Source organism: Ostrinia furnacalis, unplaced genomic scaffold, assembly GCF_004193835.3.
Source record: "Ostrinia furnacalis isolate ACB-3 unplaced genomic scaffold, ASM419383v2 OfSCF2703, whole genome shotgun sequence".
In the NCBI taxonomy this organism is placed as follows: domain Eukaryota; kingdom Metazoa; phylum Arthropoda; class Insecta; order Lepidoptera; family Crambidae; genus Ostrinia; species Ostrinia furnacalis.
In genome coordinates this window covers 172,329-193,493 of record NW_021132942.1, presented here as the reverse complement: position 1 = coordinate 193,493, position 21,165 = coordinate 172,329, and the positions used below count along the sequence as shown (strand labels likewise).

Below are 21,165 nucleotides of genomic sequence, written 5' to 3'. Positions count from 1 at the left end.
AGGCAAAACTAGAATGAGCTTTAAAGCATAAGTGAATAAGGTCCGGTTTGCAAAACCACTCTCAAGTTTTACATTGGGTAAAGTGATCGGAATATTTATATTGAACCAATCTAAAGCTCCAAGGTACCTTATGAGACTACTCATGCAATTTAAAAATACATTTATTTGTATTCAAGTTTGCTGTATCGTTGATCCGTACTGTCCGACATTTGCCTAAAAAAGTGGAGATAATGGCAACACTACTATAATCGATTGTCTCTGGTTCTTAGCTCACGATTAAGTGAAGATTCATTTGAAATCAAATGGCCATTTTTTACTACTTTTCATAAAAGGGCATTTACTGAGCTGGTATGTACCACTCTAGACTGCATCTCACTACTAGTGTAATAAGAATATTTTTATGTATTTGCTTCGATCGATTGTAGTCAAAAATGTACCTTGTTCTGCTAAAAAAGGCTCAGTTATAAAGTATTATATACACCAGTGATAACTTATGGCTCGGAAACGTGGCCTCTCACTATAGGCCTTATACAAAAGCACAAAGTTGCACGGCGTGCTATTGAGAGGGCTATGCTTGGTGTTTCTTTGCGAGATCGAATCAGAAATAAGGAAATCCGTAATCGAACTAAAGTCGCCGACATAGCCCGACGGATTAGCAAGCTGAAGTGGCAATGGGCAGGGCACATAGTACGCAGAACTGACGGCCGATGGGGCAGCGAGGTTCTGGAGTGGAGGCCGCGTACCGGAAAACGCAGCGTGTGACGTCCACCTACAAGGTGGACCGATGACATCGTTAAGGTAGCAGGGAAGCGCTGGACGCAGGCCGCTACCAATCGATCAACGTGGAAAGCATTAGGGGAGGCCTATGTTCAGCAGTGGACGTCCTATGGCTGAAATGATGATGATGATGATGATATACACACAACAACTATTCTTTGACACCTATCATCAACATACATTATTATCTCCAGATACGTGGTCGGTCACATCGGAGGCCGGCAGCAACTGATCTCCACAGTTCCCCCAGACATGCCGCCGATACCAAAGGACGAGCTGGCGGCGGCCTATGCCGAGAGGCAGCTGGACTCCGACTACGGCTTCCAGAAGGAGTTCGAGGTATTTTACTGTTTTCATTCTTTGACTCTTTGACACCGCTACTAACCGGGCAACATGGAAAGCATTGGGCGAGGCCTATGTTTAGCAGTGGACGTCCTATGGCTGAGATGATGATGATGATGATGATGAATTCTTTGACAATACGAAATCTACTAATCAAGCCATCTTTTAATTCATCCTTTACTGGGCGCAGTCAAAAGTGCGTATGCATACGCAATGCATTATGGGCGAAGTTGCATCTAAAGCAACCACTATGCTGCGAGAAAAAAACAAAAAAAAAGATTTTACATCCTTTGTACAGATAAGTCCAAACCAGTGTGACATAATAAGCTATATTGTAAATGTTATTTATCGTCCACTTATGCCATCGTATCTCGGTAATTTGTAAAAACTACTTCAATCGAACTGAGAAGCGAGTAAATGATAATGGATGAGCTATTGTATAAAATACACAACTTATTATTACTAAATGAACGTCTGTATATTAATACATGTTTGTTCGAAACGCATACTATTTGTTTATGAACTCTTCATGGACAACTGTAAGTTTTATGTAACATTTAATTACATATTGAAATAAAATACTTGCATTGTTTTAATAATTTACTTCCAATCTTATTGTTTCTTTATTTTGTGGATATGAATGTCGAATGCTATAGTAGATTTTACTGTCTCCATTTGCGTTTTAATGATTTTACTAGTTAGTCCAGTCAATGAATGCCTTAACGACGGTGTAGAGAGAAATCCGTGGAACACAATTTCTGACCTCGGGACTTTATTTAGCCTAGTTAGGTGGTGAACATAGCAAAAGTCCCCGCCCTTAGCCCTTGAGCCGGCAAGGAGAGGGGGGTTTAAAGGTATCACTTTTCGGTTTTTCGCTTAATCCTCGGAAACTATGCATCCTAGTGACATGACTACTATGAACCAAAAAAAGCTTATTTAATTTGCTACAGGTGAGACCGTCAAGTTTTTCTATATCTTGTATAGTTTTTGCGGCATCTGCTCTAGAAGGTCTGTAAAATTGGAAATTTTATTGTTGTCTTACATGTTCCTTTCAGGAGAAAATCGACTAAATCAACATTGAGCAAACACTATAGACATGTGGGAGCATGTTAAGCCTAGTTCCATGGAGGGGACTGCACCGTGCGTATATTTAGACGAACCAATTAGCGCCACTTTTGACTCCTCATCATTCAAAAACTACTGTGCATTAACACTTCAAATTTGGCNTTGTACTTTTTTCTTACTAATATTAATTTTAGTGTACATTATCGCTTCAATTATCTGTAAACAAACTTTTGAAAATAATGACTAGATTTCGAGTTTAGAGCACGTTATTTAAAAAGAAAATCCGAACGGATAGTACATTAGTAGAGCTACCTCCCCTAGCAGTTTGATTCACCCATTCTGGGACACCCTGTATACACACAATAACTATTCTTTCACACCTATCTTCAACATACATATTATTATTATCTCCAGATACGTGGTCGGTCACATCGGAGGCCGGCAGCAACTGATCTCCACAGTTCCCCCAGACATGCCGCCGATACCCAAGGATGAGCTGGCGGCGGCCTATGCCGAGAGGCAGCTGGACTCCGACTACGGCTTCCAGAAGGAGTTCGAGGTATTATACTGCTTTAATTCTTTGACACTTTGACACCGCTAGCAACCGGGCAACATGGAAAGCATTGGGGGAGGCCTATGTTCAGTGGACGTCCTATGGCTGAGATGATGATGATAAATTCTTTGACAATACGAAATCTGCTAATCAAGCCATCTTCTAATTCATCCCTTACTGGGCGCAGTCAAAAGTGCGTATGCATCATAGGCAAAGTTGCACCTAAAGCAACCACTATGCTGCGAGAAAAAAAACAAAAAAATATATTTTACATCCTTTGTACAGATAAGTCCAAACCAGTGTGACATAATAAGCTATATTGTAAATACAGTGTGAGTCACGTTAAAGTGTACATATGAAAATATATGAAACTAGACCTATTTTTATCGACAAAAAAGAGGTCAAAAAATTTTTGAGATTTTTTTTAAATTTTTTATAGATATTTTTTTCTTCCAATTACTTATTGTAAAGAAAACGTAATAACTTTTAAACTAAGCGGTATATCCTGATAAAATAAAAACAGTAATAATGCTTAATAACAGGCGATACTAAAAAAATACAAAAAATACACAATAAAGGCCAACAAATAATAAAAAATGATACTTTTTGAAAAAAAATTGCTTTTAAATTCGTGTTTTTTTGGTTTTTTGATAAATTTCTCCAAAATATGCCCCTATAACAGGTGGTTTTTATTACTTTGTATTATTCTCTATTGTATTACCTTCGTAAAACCAAAAATCGCATGTCTCTATCCCTATCACAACATTTGCTATCATCGTTTGAACAAAGGCCTGCCACAACATTATTCTCCGCTTCAGGTAGAGACAATTTTAATTTTACCTAAAATTCTTATTTTACTCTCGAAATCTTTTGTTTTTATTTGAAATCTAACTTGTCTTTATCAAAATTACAAATCTAGAGCCATTTTCAATTTCGTTGTTAACGAAGCGTTGAATGGCGCGCCCGGAGAGGCTTAGTTCAAACGATCATTACAAACGTTGTGATAGGGATAGAGACATGCGATTTTTGGTTTTACGAAGGTAATACGATAGAAAATAATACAAAGTAATAAAAACCACCGGTTATAGGGGCATTTTTTGGAGAAATTTATCAAATAACCAAAAAAACACGAATTTAAAAGCAATTATTTTTCAAAAAGTATCATTTTTTATTATTTGTTGGCCTTTTTTGTGTATTTTTTGTATTTTTTTAGTATCGCCTGTTATTTAGCATTATTATTATTTTTATTTTATCAGGATATACCGCTTAGTTTAAAAGTTAATACGTTTTCTTTATAATAAGTAATTGGAAGAAAAAAAATTATATAAAAAATTAAAAAAAAATCTCAAAAACTTTTTGACCTCTTTTTTGTCGATAAAAATAGGTCTAGTTTCATCTTTTTTCATATGTACACTTTAACGTGACTCACACTGTATATGTTATTTATCGTCCACTTATGCCATCGTATCTCTGTAATTTGTAAAAACTACTTCAATCGAACTGAGAAGCGAGTAAATGATAATGGATGAGCTATTGTATAAAATACACAACTTATTATTACTAAATGAACGTCTGTATATTAATAAATGTTTGTTCGAAACGCATACTATTTATTTATGAACACTTCATGGGACAACTGTAAGTTTAATGTAACATACTATCTATTTAAAATTAAAACCTGCGTCGTTAATTTACTTTCAATTTTGTCGATTCTTATTTATTTTGTGAGTATGAATATTGAATGCTCTAGATTTTACTATCTCCATTTGCGTCTTAGTGGTTTTCTTAGTGCGCCGAATTTATTTTTTCTCTGCTAAAGTTTTCATTTGAACAAATTTGACCTTATCATGAATCTTTTTTGATGTTTTAATATAGTATATTATTAATTTTCATAGTGACTGTCTAATTTAAAAATATAATCGTATTTCTTCGTAGTAATTTCATTCTTTTTCTCATATCAACATGTACCCATTACAACCCAACTAAAACTCGAAACAAACCGGGTCAAGTTGTTACAGATGCTCCCGGAATGTTTCCCGGACCGGACCACCAACGCTTCGGAGGCCCGGGAGAACCAGCCCAAGAACCGGTACCCGGATATCAAGGCGTACGACCAGACCCGGGTCAAACTGTCGCAGATAGACAGCATAGCCGGCTCGGACTATATCAACGCCAACTACGTTATGGGATATAGGGTGAGTTGAATGTAGCGAGATGAAATGATATAGGGTGTTGTTAGGTATAAAGGTAATTGAAGAATTTAGGTTGAATTGGAGTTTAAAACTTTCAAATTAAAAACCTGCATACTTTCGTAGTTCTGCAGTGAAATACCAATATTGCATAGAAAATAAATGCACTATGACTTGTTTGTTCACTAAAACGCAGGTACAAGTTTTCAAACGATATTGACACCTAAATGTAAATGACAGGAGGAATAAATCTTATTATTCCACTGTGATTGTCGACATCATTAATTAAGCTATCTTCTAACTTAAAGAAGAACAGTTCAGACGACAGTCCATAAGCCTACCTTTAGTTCAAAAACGCTCCAATTACAACTACATACGATATCTTTTTCTTAGCTTGATGTGACCTCGTCTGTACAAAATATTCTATCACCATTCACCTGTACATACAGCTTGATGCCTATCGTTTCCATTCTGTCTGTGTCTAACCTGTGCTCTTCTGTCCTGTGCCGTCTAAGGACCCTGAGGAACCTAATCAGGTATTGCATGCATTTCCGTGTACAGTCAGCCTCATTTTTTATAAATCAATAGTTTTAGATAAGAATCTATGCCTCAGGAAGTCTGGGTCAAATAGTACCTACCCTATGATGCGTAAAAGTAAGAAATATGTAATTTCCTGTAACAATAACCGTATTGATTCGCGATTGATTCATCACTTATTTGTACGCTTTTGGGAATTCTGATTATAATAAAATTAAGATCTTTAGAAATGAACTTACTGGACTAAAATAAAGTGGTTTTCGAATTTTATCGACTAAATAATAGTATGTAAGATTTCAAACATTCAAATTAAACATATTTTTTGAGGATGACTGTACCATCTGTGTTGTTACGTGTTCCTCCTTCTTTTCTGTGTTTATTTTGTATATTTTCTGGTATCTTTTTGATATTAATTTGCTCATCGTGTTATAACATAAACCAACATCAAGAATAAATGTCAAAAATATTTCCTTTTTGTTAATAGTCTCTCTGTCACAAAAAATACAAAGACTGGGTCTAGGATATAAGGCCCGGTTTCAACTAAAGCGGAGTTTAACAGAGCGGACAAGTGTCAGGCCGTCAAATTTTTCTATAGAATTTGACAGCCGCGGCGTGGATCGGAGCTGTGCGGAGCCGAGAGATGTGGAAATAATGAAATCTGATTGGTTGTTCAAAACACTTCTCAGTCTTGGTGGAAACCGGGTCTTACTCTAAACAGTTCTATGACGAAATCCAAAACAAACTATTTTGCTTAATTTATGACTATAGTCTGTCAATATAATTACGCGCGAGCGATAAGGATGGGTAGCTTGGGGTCATTGGACAAAATTCTACGTGCTCACAGACCGGACTTTAGATGTCGCTGGAATAAAATATCCAAGCATATTTTTTATTTATTTATTTATCAATAGGAACGCAAACAGTTCATCTGTGCGCAAGGTCCCACCGACACCACCGTCAACGACTTCTGGCGTATGATCTGGGAGCACGGTCTTGAACTGATCGTGATGCTGACAAACCTGGAGGAATACTCCAAGGTCAAGTGCAGCAAGTACTGGCCTGACGAAGTGCGGGGCGCGAGGGCTTTCGGCGCTATTACTGTGCATCATGTTGGTGAGAAGAGGTTGGTATATTTGAATATGCTTTTGCAAAATGGCATCTAAAACTACAACAGTTGTCAGTGTTTTGTTTGACGCGTCGTCACACGTAAAGTCAAACGATTCTGAAACGTCAAGTGGCGCCGCCCTCCTGTAAATGTCATAATTATATGGGGCAGTTCAGTGTTGTACAACTTTATACTTTGTACAGATTGTCTGATGGTACCTCAAGCACAGCTCATTATCATCAGGTAATTTAGTCACCACCACTGTAGGAAGACGACCCACTCTAATATAAAAGAGTCAAAAAAGAAAAACTTTGTCTTACACTCTCCACACTGGCTAGACTGGTTGAGCTAGCTTGAAGCTAACTGCCCAATTCACTTAATTTGTAGTTCAACGTCTGCTTGAATAAAGATAACATCCGAAATGATAACTTCTTCAAAATAATGCTAAAGACGTGACAATTTTATTCAATATTTGTGACTTTTTAACCTTCAGATATTCGGACTACATCGTCAGAGAGCTGAGGATCACCAAGCAGCCAACGAACGCAGATGGACAACCAATAATTGAGAACAACGGCATTGCTAAGAGGAATGGTGGTAAGAACATAATAAACGTCATAATCTTACAACATTTTGTTAGTTATGAAAAATACGATTCCTCAGAAATTATCTATACTTATAATAAATCTGTAGAGAGGTCAATTCTGTACATGAAATATATTTTCAAAATAACTATCAGGGGGTGATTAGTGATCGATACTGATGCCAAAAATGCAATCAGTAAAATTTTTGTCTGTCTGTCTGTCTGTCTGTCTGTCTGTCTGTCTGTCTGTCTGTCTGTCTGTATGTTCCTTATAGAAACAAAAACTACTCGACGGATTTTAACGAAACTTGGTACAATTATTCTTCATACTCCTGGGCAGGTTATAGGATACTTAGGAATTCCCACGGGAACGGGAATTAGCGGGAAAATCCTTTTGTATGAAAAATCTAAACCGCTTAAGTTAGACGCTTGAAATTTGGCATGCAGGTACCTTAGTAAACTTAAAGCTTAGTTACAACAGGATATTGCAAAATTCCCACGGGAACGGGAGTTAGCGGGAAAAAACTTTTGTATGAAAAAATCTAAACCGCGTAAGATAGACGCTTGAAATTTGGCATGCAGGTACCTTAGTAAACTTAAAGCTTAGTTACAACAGGATATTGCAAAATTCCCACGGGAACGGAAGTTAGCGGGAAAAAAAAAATGTATGAAAAAATGTGAACCGCGTAAAATAAATGAAGTCGCGGGCGGCCGCTAGTTGCTAATAATATTATGGTAACTGGATTCCTTGAAATAGACCTTTTAGGTATACTCTTCAGCACATCTAGCATATTATTGGTGTTGCAAAACTCGCTCTTGTTTCTCCAGTGAATAAGAGTGATCTCAAGATGACATACACATGCAGTTGTGTGTTCATATAAACGTTAACAACAGCACACATCGACCACTCTAGCAAGACTGTCATACGCCCGTATTCACAAATATAATATGAGGTCTCACAGTGCGCGTGGACGCACAGGGTGGCATACGAACCAATCACAGAGCTCTATTTAACGCTGTGCGTTCGATTTACTGCTTCACTTAAGCAAGCATCGTTTGTGAATACGAGCGTTAACGCTTTTATTCTATGCTCATTCTTGATATTGTCACATACTCATCTCCACAGACTGCAAAGAAGCATCAGACTCTAGTGCCCCTACCTCCCCGCGGGAAGCCAAAGATTCAGGCGAGGGCCGTACCGTCCGCCAGTACCACTTCCTCATGTGGAAAGACTTCGCGGCGCCTGAACACCCTCACTCTATACTCAAGTTTATCAAGGTAAAAATGTCATGAATCATGTGTATTGTAATAACTGTCTTTTCAACCTCTGTCTGTCTCAATCAAATCGACGATTTTACGATATTATTTGACCTACATATTTCAAATGCTGAACTAAGGCTGTGGTGTTCTATAAATACCGTAGGCCGCGTCTAATAGGAGACCGTAGCCTAAGTCCGGTTACACAGGTTTCTGTTTAGAGATAGATATCAAACAAACATACAGAATCAAAATTAAAAGATGCCATTCATATCTAAAGCCTGGTCCGTGAGCACGTAGAATTTTGTCCAACGACCCGATGTTGCTGTCGCACTCGCACACTCACTGCGGGCGCCCGTCGCACAGTCGCGACAGCAATATAATTACGCGCGAGCGATAAGGATGGGTAGCTTGGGGTCATTGGACAAAATTCTACGTGCTCACGGACCAGGCTTTAGCGACGGTAGCCGAACTGTGAAGGGGTCAGACTAGCCCACTCAGTATCCGAGGAACGCGGGTTTGATCCCCGCCGGCGCTGTGGTGAACCCATTCGTAACACAAGCATATTTATTTAGCTTCCCACGAGGGGTTAACGAGACTTTTATACCACCTATGAGTAGACGCAGTGCACAAGAACTCTGCGAGCCAACACATGATTCTTCGTCTTCTTTCGGTCTTTAAGTTATAATTGTTTATATCCTCCTTGCAGCGCGTGAACGAAGCGTGGTCAAACATGGTGGGGCGTCCCGTGGTGGTGCATTGCTCGGCCGGCGTGGGCCGCACCGGCACCCTGGTCGCGCTGGACTGTCTGCTGGAGCAACTCCAGGCCACCGGCCACGCCGCCGTGTTCAACACGGTCGCCGAGCTGCGCCGCCAGCGGAACTTCCTCGTGCAGTCGCTGGTCAGTACCCGCGGCCACGTGGCTCCCCCACCGGCCCCTCGTGGCCTGGACTGCTGCCGGAGCGACTGCAGGCCACCGGCCACGCCGCCGTGTTCAACACGGTCGCCGAGCTGCGCCGCCAGCGGAACTTCCTCGTGCAGTCGCTGGTCAGTACCCGCGGCCACGTGGCTCCCCCACGTACTACCGCAACCACGCACTACAAAATTTTGCACCAATTCTTGTGATAAAACAATGATTATTTCCTGTAAACAATCTCAAACGAAATTAACTGCTTAATAAACAAAATAGTAAACAACCGCCATGATGGGCCGGATTGGGCCGATGTTGCCACATGGTACCGATTACCCAGGAATTGGGATTGTAATTCCCTGATTCGCCAACACATTAAGCCTAAATGGCCGACAATTTTGGGATTTTTTATTTAACTAGGTAATCTTAGTTTCAAATATTAATTATTTATTTGTTTAACTTCTGATTTGGTTAGTGTAAACTATTTCGAAGAATTTACAAGGAGATTTAAATCAGAAGATAGCAATACTACAGTTCACACTAAAAAGAGAGGTAGGGCCACAGAGAGCGAGATAGATATAAGTAGGTATTTGACTCAAGTTTTGTTCCAAACTCTGCCCTCCATTTTTATCTGTAGCTTCATGGCCACAACGATACCGTTATTTTAACGTTTTAGATTTTTCATAATTAACAGTACCTCAACGTTATGATTTTTTGCGTTGATTTAGAATTTTTCACAGTTTAGAGGCAATTAGATTTAAGAAGTGTTTTATATGAATTTCAACTTTAATATCTCTACGCGTTCATGTGAAAATGTTGTATACAGTGTGTCCGGGCATGTAGTGATCAAACTTTAAAGGCGTAATCTATGGACAATTTTATCGAAGAAAATACTTCATATTTGGGGCCTGACCCATTTCTCGAAAAATTACATCGATTTAATTTTTTAATTTTTAGTTTACACCTCTTCTTTAAAAAACAAGTGAAAGCGTGGGTAGCTTAACATTAATAGGCAAATATTTTATATCATGCGATAGCCAGTAAAATTATCTATTAGTAGAAGAAGAAAACAGACACAAGTTTCATACATTTTATGGGAGTAAGAATGGATTTAATTAGAAAAATACATTACTTTTTTCACTTCTTTTTCAGTTATTTTCCAACACAAGAAAAACCAGGTCGTTAAGGTATGTTTTATTTGCATTGTATTATTAGTATTTGAGCTATTCTACAAAACGAATGTAAATTTATTAGTCTACGTCTATTAGTTTCGACGTAATAGTTGAACAAAGATACCCCTTCCCAGCGGTTTCCATAGTAATCGGAACAGGTTGTGTGATTCTTTCAGGCAGTGCATTTTCGCATATCGCGTGCGCTATGGAAACCGCTGGGAAGGGGTATCTTTGTTCAACAATTACGTCGAAACTAATAGACGTAGACTAATAAATTTACATTCGTTTTGTAGAATGGCTCAAATACTAATAATGCAATGCAAATAAAACATACCTTAACGACCTGGTTTTTCTTGTGTTGGAAAATAACTAAAAATGAAGTGAAAAAAGTCATGTTTTTTTGTAATTAAATCCATTCTTACTCCCTTAAAATGTATGAAACTTGTGTCTGTTTTCTACTTCTACTAGAAGATAATTTTATTGGCTATCGCATGATATAAAATATTTGCTTATTAATGTTAAGTTACCCACGCTATCACTTGTTTTTGAAGGAAGAGGTGAAAACTTAAAATTAAAAACTTAAATCCTTGTAAATATGCGAGAAATGGGTCAAGCCCTAAATTTAAAGTATTTTCACCGATAAAATTGTCCATAGATTACGCCCTTAAAGTTTGATCACTACATGCCCGGACACACTGTATAACGTTGCTTCGTGCCGAATTTCAAGATTCTGAGTTCACGGGAAGTACCTTATAGGTTTTGATTCCCTAGCGTGTGACGGAAATTCGTCTAAGGTGTCGGTATAAACTGCTGTATCTTTTGATTGCGTTAACTTAGAAGTTTGATTTTTTCACTGCTTAAAGGGACAATAGACTTAGGTAAGTATTTGATATAAATTTCAATTTGATACCTTTATTCGTTCGTGAGAAATAAGGTAGTAAGTTTCATTTTATTAAAATATTTTTATTATATATGTCGGAGCGTCGGGCTCTCGGACGGCACCAGAAGGGTCTCTCATTGAATTCATACTGTCTACCTATGTGGGCGTATAGGGAATACGTGTGAGTGGATACTAACACTAATTATAATCACTGATTATAAACAACTAACTTTACTATAGACTAGAATGTAAAGACTGGTTCGCAATTTAATCAATATTGTCCACAGTTAAATTTAACAGAAAGATCAAAGTTACTGAATTAGTTTAACAAAGCTAGAGACGCCTAGACTTAATAAATTGGGAGCGATTGACGAATTTGTGAACCACGCCCAGTCACCACCACGTCCAAAACCCGAATGTGCAATGCCTCTAACAGTGAGTCCCAAAATCTCTACGTTCCATGGCTCTGTACCTAAAGTTTTTGTAAAGCTATTAATCCATCAATACTGCACTTGAACGGGTCCACAAATACGTCAGGCAACATGGAGATTTATGTCACCTTCGTTCCCAGGCGCGCACTTAACTCTGGCATAAGAGCTTTGGCGCTGCTTAAACTTCCATAGCAATAAACTAGCTAACACATTGAAAGTGTTGTGAGAACTATAACATTAAGTTATTTAATTTATTGCGCCCCGCGCGCCGACATATATATTGTTATTTANTTAAATATTCTACATGTTTTAAGCATTTACATGTACAATGAGTACTTTTTAAAATGACGTAATCTTATTTTGTTTACATATCAAATTTTATTTATTTTACGAAAAAATAGCTACTATAATAGATTTAAAATGTACTTACGCGTGATAAGAAACATTTCTTGTGTGACAGGAATAATTTTTGCAATAAAGTACGGCGCATTTACCCATTTTTCGTGATATTTTTACCCTTCGAGAGCTGGCGTCATACTGACAAAGTGACAACCTGACAACATTTACCATGGCTAATTTAGCCATGGTAAGTGCTAGCGGGGTAAAGACGAAAACGTCACTCGTTACGCGTCCAGTGGTTTATTCGTCCAAGCTAAAATCTTTAGAAATGAACTTACTGGACTTAAAACACGTGGTTTTCGCACTTTCTCGACAAAATAGCATAATGTAAGACTTCAATCATTGGTCAAATTAAACTTTTTTGAGGATGACTGTACCATTTGTGTTGTTACGTGTTCCTTCTTTCCTGTGTTTATTTTGTATATTTTTCCGCTGTTTAAATTTAATTTGCTCTCTTAACTCTTCATGTTATAACATAAACCAACATCAAGAATAAATGTCCAAATTGATTCCTTTTTGTCACAAAAAAAAACAAAGTCTGGGTCTAGGATATAAGCCCCGGTTTCCACTTAGGCGGAGCGGAGTGGACAAGTGTCGGGCCGTCAAATTTTTCTATAGAAACTTTTTGGCCTTAAAGGCCGATAACGCACCTGTAACGCCCCTGGGACTGCGTGTGTCTATGGGCGACGGTAATCACTTACCAGATGGTGATCCGTCTGCTCGTTTGCCTCCTGTCACATAAAAAAAATAGAATTCGATAGCCGTGCCGGCGCGGCGTGGATCGAAACTGTGCGGAGCGGAGAGAAGTGGAAATAATGAAATCTGATTGGTTATTCAAAACACTTCTCCGACTTGGTGGAAATCGGGTCTTACTCTAAACAGTTCTAAGCCGAAATCCAAAACAAACTATTTTGCTTAATTTATGACTATAGTCTGTCAATATAATTACGCGCGAGCGATAAGGATGGGTAGCTTGGGGTCATTGGACAAAATTCTACGTGCTCACAGACCGGGCTTTAGATGTCGCTGGAATAAAATATCCAAGCATATTTTTTATTTATTTATTTATCAATAGGAACGCAAACAGTTCATCTGCGCGCAAGGTCCCACAGACACCACCGTCAACGACTTCTGGCGTATGATCTGGGAGCACGGTCTTGAACTGATCGTGATGCTGACAAACCTGGAGGAATACTCCAAGGTCAAGTGCAGCAAGTACTGGCCTGACGAAGTGCGGGGCGCGAGGGCTTTCGGCGCTATTACTGTGCATCATGTGGGTGAGAAGAGGTGGGTATAACTATAATCATGATCATCATTTCAGCCTCTGGACGTCCACTGCTGGACATACGCCTCTCCCAATGATTTCCATAGTGATCGTTTGAATAAGAATAAGAAAGTCTTTATTCAGGACAATTTGGTAGACAAAGTAATATGCTGAACGGGCGCCTGTTCCGTTCAGCATATTACTTTGTCTACCAAATTGTAAATTAATAATAATTGTGACAAAGTAATATGCTGAACGGGTGACGCAAACGTCATGCCGAGAAGCTGGTATTCAGCGGGAACCAATGCGTGATGAGGATTGCGCGCCCTTCTGGTTGGGCGAGACGGTTTGATCAGTGTCAGACAGGTTTATAGGCGAGTTACAATCTTGGTTGGTAACGGCCTGCATACATGCTTGCTGCTACCTTTATGAAGTCACCGGTCTACCTTGTGGGTAGTCGTCCCGTGCGTAGCCATTATTAAACTATGCTGTTCTAAATTGGCATCTGTTACAACTATAGAAGTTTCACTGTGTTTTGAAGTGTTTTTTGGGACTGCTATTACAAATTCGAACCTTTACAAATATAAAACTGTATTAAGATGGCGTGCGCATATCTGACAAATTTTTTTAGCAAACTCGCACCTACCACATCTATGAAGTTGCTACTTTGATTTTTCACTTAATTTGCAATACTGTAGATGTAGTGCTGAAAGATATAATAGAAAATAATAATTATATTAACTTTGTAACATTCAGGTATTCGGACTACATCGTCAGAGAGCTGAGGATCACCAAGCAGCCAACGAACGCAGATGGACAACCAATAATTGAGAACAACGGCATTGCTAAGAGAAATGGTGGTAAGAACATAATAAATGTCATAATCTTACATTTTGTTACTTATGAAAAATACGATACCTCAGAAATTTTGCTAATAATATTATGGTAGCTGGATTCCCTGAAATTAGGTATACTCTTCAGCACATCTAGCATATTATTGGTGTTGCAAAACTCGCTCTTGTTTCTCCAGGAAATAAGAGTGATCTCAAGATGACATCCACATGCAGTTGTGTGTTCATATAAACGTTAACAACAGCACACATCGACCACTCTAGCAAGACTGTCATTCGCCCGTATTCACAAACATTACTATGAGGTCTCACAGTGCGCGTGGACGCACAGGGTGGCATACTAACCAATCACAGAGCTCTATTTAACGCTGTGCGTTCGATTTACTGCTTGACTTTAGCAAGCATCGTTTGTGAATACGAGTGTTAATGCTTTTATTCTAAGCTCATTCTCTATATCCTTACGTGCTTGTGTCCGCAGATTGCAAAGAAGCATCAGACTCCAGCGCCCCCACCTCCCCGCGGGAAGCCAAAGATTCAGGCGAGGGCCGTACCGTCCGCCAGTACCATTTCCTCATGTGGAAAGACTTCGCGGCGCCGGAACACCCTCATTCTATACTCAAGTTCATCAAGGTAAGCGTCTTCTATAGTGTGGGCTATTCTATCTCTATTGAATATACAGAAAAAGCCACCGTAAAAGTTAGACTTACGTTATACCATAAAATCTGTTTTTTTGGGCAATAATTAGAAGTATTTTCCCCAACAGCCAGACAGTTTTGACAGTTCCAACTCCTTGCCAGACAGTTTTTTTAGGGTAGCTCCCAAAGCCACAATGACCCAAACTTCATAATTCACCAACATTATATCCTATATTGGGAGCATACGCTGACAAACTTTCAGCTTTTATAAAATAGTTCTTTCGTCCGTTCGTTTCAGCCTTGGCGGAATAGATGCCACTATATTTTGAACTTTAGTGAAATGAAAAAAGTTCAAAACTCATAAAAATCATGTTTTGATTGTAACAACTGTGTCTTTACAATTTACTCGCCTTCTTACTTCATTCACCTTCAATTTTGACTACAGCATTGGCCCATTTACTGTCCCGAAGCAGTGGTAGGGGCATACTGGGACGTGTAAAAGTGCTTTTAAAAACCTACTTCCAAAAATATTTTTTATGATGACTTTTATAAATATTCCTTGCAGCGCGTGAACGAAGCGTGGTCGAACATGGTGGGGCGTCCCGTGGTGGTGCACTGCTCAGCCGGCGTGGGCCGCACCGGCACCCTGGTCGCGCTGGACTGTCTGCTGGAGCAACTGCAGGCCACCGGCCACGCCGCCGTGTTCAACACGGTCGCCGAGCTGCGCCGCCAGCGGAACTTCCTCGTGCAGTCGCTGGTCAGTACCCGCGGCCACGTGGCTCCCCCACCGGCCCCTCGTGGCCTGGACTGCTGCCGGAGCGACTGCAGGCCACCGGCCACGCCGCCGTGTTCAACACGGTCGCCGAGCTGCGCCGCCAGCGGAACTTCCTCGTGCAGTCGCTGGTCAGTACCCGCGGCCACGTGGCTCCCCCACCGGCCCCTCGTGGCCTGGACTGCTGCCGGAGCGACTGCAGGCCACCGGCCACGCCGCCGTGTTCAACACGGTCGCCGAGCTGCGCCGCCAGCGGAACTTCCTCGTGCAGTCGCTGGTCAGTACCCGCGGCCACGTGGCTCCCCCACCGGCCCCTCGTGGCCTGGACTGCTGCCGGAGCGACTGCAGGCCACCGGCCACGCCGCCGTGTTCAACACGGTCGCCGAGCTGCGCCGCCAGCGGAACTTCCTCGTGCAGTCGCTGGTCAGTACCCGCGGCCACGTGGCTCCCCCACCGGCCCCTCGTGGCCTGGACTGCTGCCGGAGCGACTGCAGGCCACCGGCCACGCCGCCGTGTTCAACACGGTCGCCGAGCTGCGCCGCCAGCGGAACTTCCTCGTGCAGTCGCTGGTCAGTACCCGCGGCCACGTGGCTCCCCCACCGGCCCCTCGTGGCCTGGACTGCTGCCGGAGCGACTGCAGGCCACCGGCCACGCCGCCGTGTTCAACACGGTCGCCGAGCTGCGCCGCCAGCGGAACTTCCTCGTGCAGTCGCTGGTCAGTACCCGCGGCCACGTGGCTCCCCCACCGGCCCCTCGTGGCCTGGACTGCTGCCGGAGCGACTGCAGGCCACCGGCCACGCCGCCGTGTTCAACACGGTCGCCGAGCTGCGCCGCCAGCGGAACTTCCTCGTGCAGTCGCTGGTCAGTACCCGCGGCCACGTGGCTCCCCCACCGGCCCCTCGTGGCCTGGACTGCTGCCGGAGCGACTGCAGGCCACCGGCCACGCCGCCGTGTTCAACACGGTCGCCGAGCTGCGCCGCCAGCGGAACTTCCTCGTGCAGTCGCTGGTCAGTACCCGCGGCCACGTGGCTCTCCCTGTAACCGGCACGTCGCATGTCAACACCGTGGCCGAGCTGTCAACACCAAGGCTGTAATCTGCCACACCGAGCCACCGTCTTCAGCGACTGAACTAACCGTTAGGAGCTTCTCAGTAGCCCTATGCCCCGATTACGCAAATTTTTAACGTCTCCAATACATACGCGCTTCTTCTCCAGTTGCGCTCCGTTTTTCACCTTCCTAGTATTTTCATTGTCACGTGAGATATTTAGCTTTACGTTTACGTCTATGCTTCGTTAAAACAGCTGATGTTCGTTCGTCGTCTGGGCACGTTGAAGATGAAATTTTTTAGCGTAATCGGGACCCTGTAAATGTAACTCAATCGGCAGTCCTAAGATTTATTTAACAAATAAAATGATCCATAGTTATTAAATTTTTAGCGTTAAGAGTCGCATCTCATACTAATCCATTAATCATTCCCGCTTTAGGCAGTTCCATTTTTAATGTTATTTGTAATTTTCAAAATGATGCATAGTTTTGAAAATGCTTAGCCAATACCTGTGAACAACCTTCTATACTTGTTAACAAAGAAGCTGACTAATATTTTTGCGTTACTTCTTGTCAACACTAGCTCACATTATTACCAAATCACTAGCATTATGCTGGGACGAAGAAAGAGATGATTAAAGAGTGATCACAAGATGTTTTTTAACATTAAGATGTTGTCCACAGAAACAATACGTGTTCGTGTACCGAGCGCTGGTTGAGTATGCTCATTACGGAGACACGGAGATCCCGGCGTCGCGGCTGAAAGCATCCATCGACCGGCTGCGGAACACGCCTGAAGGCGCCGACAAGTGCCTCATGGAGCACGAGTTCGAGGTGACTTGTCAGCTTAAATATTCGTTCGTTCGTTCATTTCAGCCAAATGACGTCCACTGCTGGACAAAGACCTCCCCCAAGGATTTCCATAAAAGAAAGAAAGATATATTTATCACAATGGACATCACACAAATACAGGCAACTACATAGACATGACAGTGGCACATAATAATGGAAGAAGAAAAAAATAAAAACAGGAGTAAACTGAGCAGTGCCACCCATTCACCAACAAGATGCCCACTGCAACGGGACCCCACTCAGCATATGCCGTGGCCCACGGTGACGAAGGCCACGGCCATAACCACCGGTCCTGCGCTGCCCGCATCCAGGCTCTTCCCGCGACCTTCACCAGGTAGTAGGTCCACCTAGTGATACCAGCTTAGATATTAAAAAGATATAATTACTCAGCTTAAGATTTCCGCTTAGTGACATAAGGACAGCTTGTTTTATCAAAATCAAAAATATTTATTCAGTTTAGACCACAAGTGGCACTTATGAACGTCAAAATATTATTATAGAAAATAATAAAAAAAGAAAAGGTAGCCCTTATGGGGCACTTTACATGTCTCCTTATCTTTTGGACCCTACCAGCGCTTCGAGACAAACATATGGCAGGTGCTGAGAAGAAACGCCGGAACAAACTCAGTCACCACAATTATGCGAGCCACTCCGGCTTTGAATGGTCCCCCAATTTGCTCCTCCAGTTATTTTTTATATGTAGGTCTGCTCCATGCCGCTGCTCAGTTAGTTCTACTGATCAGAGGAGTTCCGCGAGCAGCCCTCTTAAAAATTAGCAAAGATGTCCCCTGCCTGGGGAAATGTCTTGTCGGCCCTCGGCCCACTCATTTGTAGGTTACGGGTTGTCCGACAGGCCCACCAAGTTGACAATACCTGTCGCGCTTTTTTTCCTGCGCCAGTTAATCGATACCCCCCCATGACTGGCGGGCGTTCCCCTATCCGCAACCGATTGCTCAAAATCCCAAAACTGCGGACGGAATTCTGCAATAATAATGAAAATAATGTTTATTAAAAACACGATTATTTGATAATTAATAGGTATACTGATATAACGTAGTGATTTTTGTTTAAGATTCTTCTAGCATATTTCAACCGCTTTGGCTGATAAAATATAGATTTTTTGTCCTGAAACCCTCACTATAGTCTATCCAATATAGCTTGATTAGAATGACAGCTGCCATCAAAAGTAACGACATAACTTTGTAGTAGCGATCAATGATAGCTAAATATTGGCGGACAAGAAATAATTCAAGTCTGACCTACAAACAATATTTTCGACGACAGTGCTTCCAATAAAAATGTTAATTTCGTGTAAATGCAGCGTTAAATTACTCCAATAAGTAGTAATTCGAAATTATAAAAATCAAGCTAGAGTATTAACGACGTCTCTACAAGGTTATCTCGAGTTACAAAAATGTTAGTGTTGGGACATATCGACAAATGTCGTATTAGGGTCATTCCACAAAAATATGTCAACTCTTAGTCCGCGCCACATTTCACATGAAATATTTGTTAATATTTTATTCCAAAATTGTTAAATAACAGCTCGCAATGTGCTTTATTCATCACCCATTTATATTTTCTGAAACTATTTTTAAAACATCTTAAATTCCTTTTGAATGACCCAAAACGTCATTCCCTAGGCATGTCCGTACCCCAAAAGTTTGTGTTTTGGGACCCACATTTATAAAAACATCAACTTTATCCTTTGTTTTAATTAACGAATAATCTATTTAAATGTATATTACACCAAATTCTATTAATATTTTGCGGTTTCAATAAACAATAATTTGATTTTCTTTAGTTGAAAAAGAGTCTACAGCTTTTAGCGTCATTTCCTCGCCACGCACTGATTTTATAATTTTGCGCTTTAATATGTATTTAGAGTGAATGACATTTAGTTGAGTTTAAAGTACGATACGAAGTTATCCTCAGACCATACTGGCTTTGCGGTAGCCGTTTTTTGAATTAGTGCAAAAGTGCCAGTTGTTGCGGAAACATGTGTTTATCCAGTCACTTCGTCAGTCCCTAGTCGAGTAGCTTTATTGATTACAATAAGAAATTGTATATAATTTAATTAGTATTTACGTGTGTTTTTTTGGCTATTTTCGGCACATCGTATTAAGCATCTTATAATATAAAGTTAATCTGCATTTGTGTTAAGTTTTACTCCAAATCGTCAGTCCCTAGAGCGTCAGGCCCTAGCTTTAAACGGCACTTGGGACTAAATTACTAGTTAGGGAATGATGTTTTTTATATGGTGATAATAACAAAACAACTACATTATGTATATTAACTTATCTATAGATGTTAATCGTACTAACTATTCTAATTCTGTCGTATCAATAAAATGCAGTTTCAGAAACGTATTCCATCTATTCTTCCTCAAGTGACATTAATAATAAAAAAGCGAACATCGAAAGTTAATAGACAATAAAAAAACAAAGCGTAAAAAAGTATACATATTTATAAAAAAGTGTCCATTCGTGGACATCCTCCCCTTTTTTAAAGGAAAACGATTTTTCGTATCTACCACCCAGTCGGAGCACCTTCCGCCAACAGCTCCTGCCCATCATATCAGTCTTGACTCTTCGCACGAGTTGATCCCAGGTGCCGCCCATAAATGGAGCCGAAGGGAGTATGAAGCGCCAGACGATTTTATTGATCGTATCGTAAGGGACTCGTAGTTGCCGATTAGCTCCAAGAAATGACGTGCCATCATCGGAGAGGATGGTGCTCGGTGTGCGATGAACCTCTGGAAACACATAATAGCCGCAGGGAGGCTTGCAACGATCTCATGGTGGATGGCTCTCGACCATGCACTTGAACAATGCCCCCCACCGTTTCTCTTTCCTGCGACCGATTGCTACTTCAGCTGGTCCAAAATGATCGATGCTGGTGAGCCAATCTTTCCTCCGGATGATCTCCCATTGAAGGACAGAGCGTTGATCTCCAAAGCAGCTTACAAATCTGGCATACCTACGACACACCGCACCGCGTTTCGATTCGTATGCCGAGAATCCAAACTTCTGCCGCAGTTCATTGATGACGCTCTCCGTGTCGCAATGGGCGAGTTTTTCATGATAATGAAGAATTGAAAAGGCGTACCACTGGCTCTTTCTTGGCATAGGTTGGTGGCGCATCAGACAAAGCATTTCCTCTTGAAAAACGTTCAGATGACTCCAGGAGCAAGGTGCCGTTCTGCACGACGTCCTCAGATCTCAGCGTCAATGGGCAAGAAGCGGTGGCGGAAGGGGTCGAAGACTGAAACTCTAAGTTTTACGTTATAGAAACACCCCAACCCAAAAATTTCGAAAAAGGTGCTGGTGTTTGAATATGAGTGTGAAAAATAAATGGATCCAAGCAGTTGCCCTTACCAGTCTAAACCAAGAGCTAAAATGAGTGACGTTAGCTACTACTGGTAAGGGCCGCTGATTTAATGAATGGACAACGTTGATGGAATCTGAAACATGTTCGGATGGTACGATGTCATACGTTCGGGTGGTACGATGTCATATGAAATGGGTGACTTGAAGCCTTTTTCCGC

At 41.2% G+C, this 21,165-nt stretch overlaps 1 protein-coding gene across 1 annotated transcript in view; it reads left to right on the top strand.

Annotated features, from left to right (window-relative positions):
- The window catches only part of Ptp69D (Protein tyrosine phosphatase 69D), a 53,538-nt gene extending 32,652 nt beyond the window's left edge, over window positions 1-20,886 (top strand). The window contains exons 19-30 of the mRNA XM_028309337.1: window positions 972-1,116; window positions 4,756-4,932; window positions 6,375-6,586; window positions 7,062-7,165; window positions 8,278-8,429; window positions 9,118-9,486; window positions 13,276-13,487; window positions 14,221-14,324; window positions 14,794-14,945; window positions 15,516-15,707; window positions 17,451-17,600; window positions 20,749-20,886. Coding sequence (XP_028165138.1) covers window positions 972-1,116; window positions 4,756-4,932; window positions 6,375-6,586; window positions 7,062-7,165; window positions 8,278-8,429; window positions 9,118-9,486; window positions 13,276-13,487; window positions 14,221-14,324; window positions 14,794-14,945; window positions 15,516-15,707; window positions 17,451-17,600; window positions 20,749-20,886 — 2,107 coding nt within the window. The remainder of the gene's footprint in view (window positions 1-971; window positions 1,117-4,755; window positions 4,933-6,374; window positions 6,587-7,061; window positions 7,166-8,277; window positions 8,430-9,117; window positions 9,487-13,275; window positions 13,488-14,220; window positions 14,325-14,793; window positions 14,946-15,515; window positions 15,708-17,450; window positions 17,601-20,748) is intronic.
- Window positions 20,887-21,165: the final 279 nt, after the last annotated feature.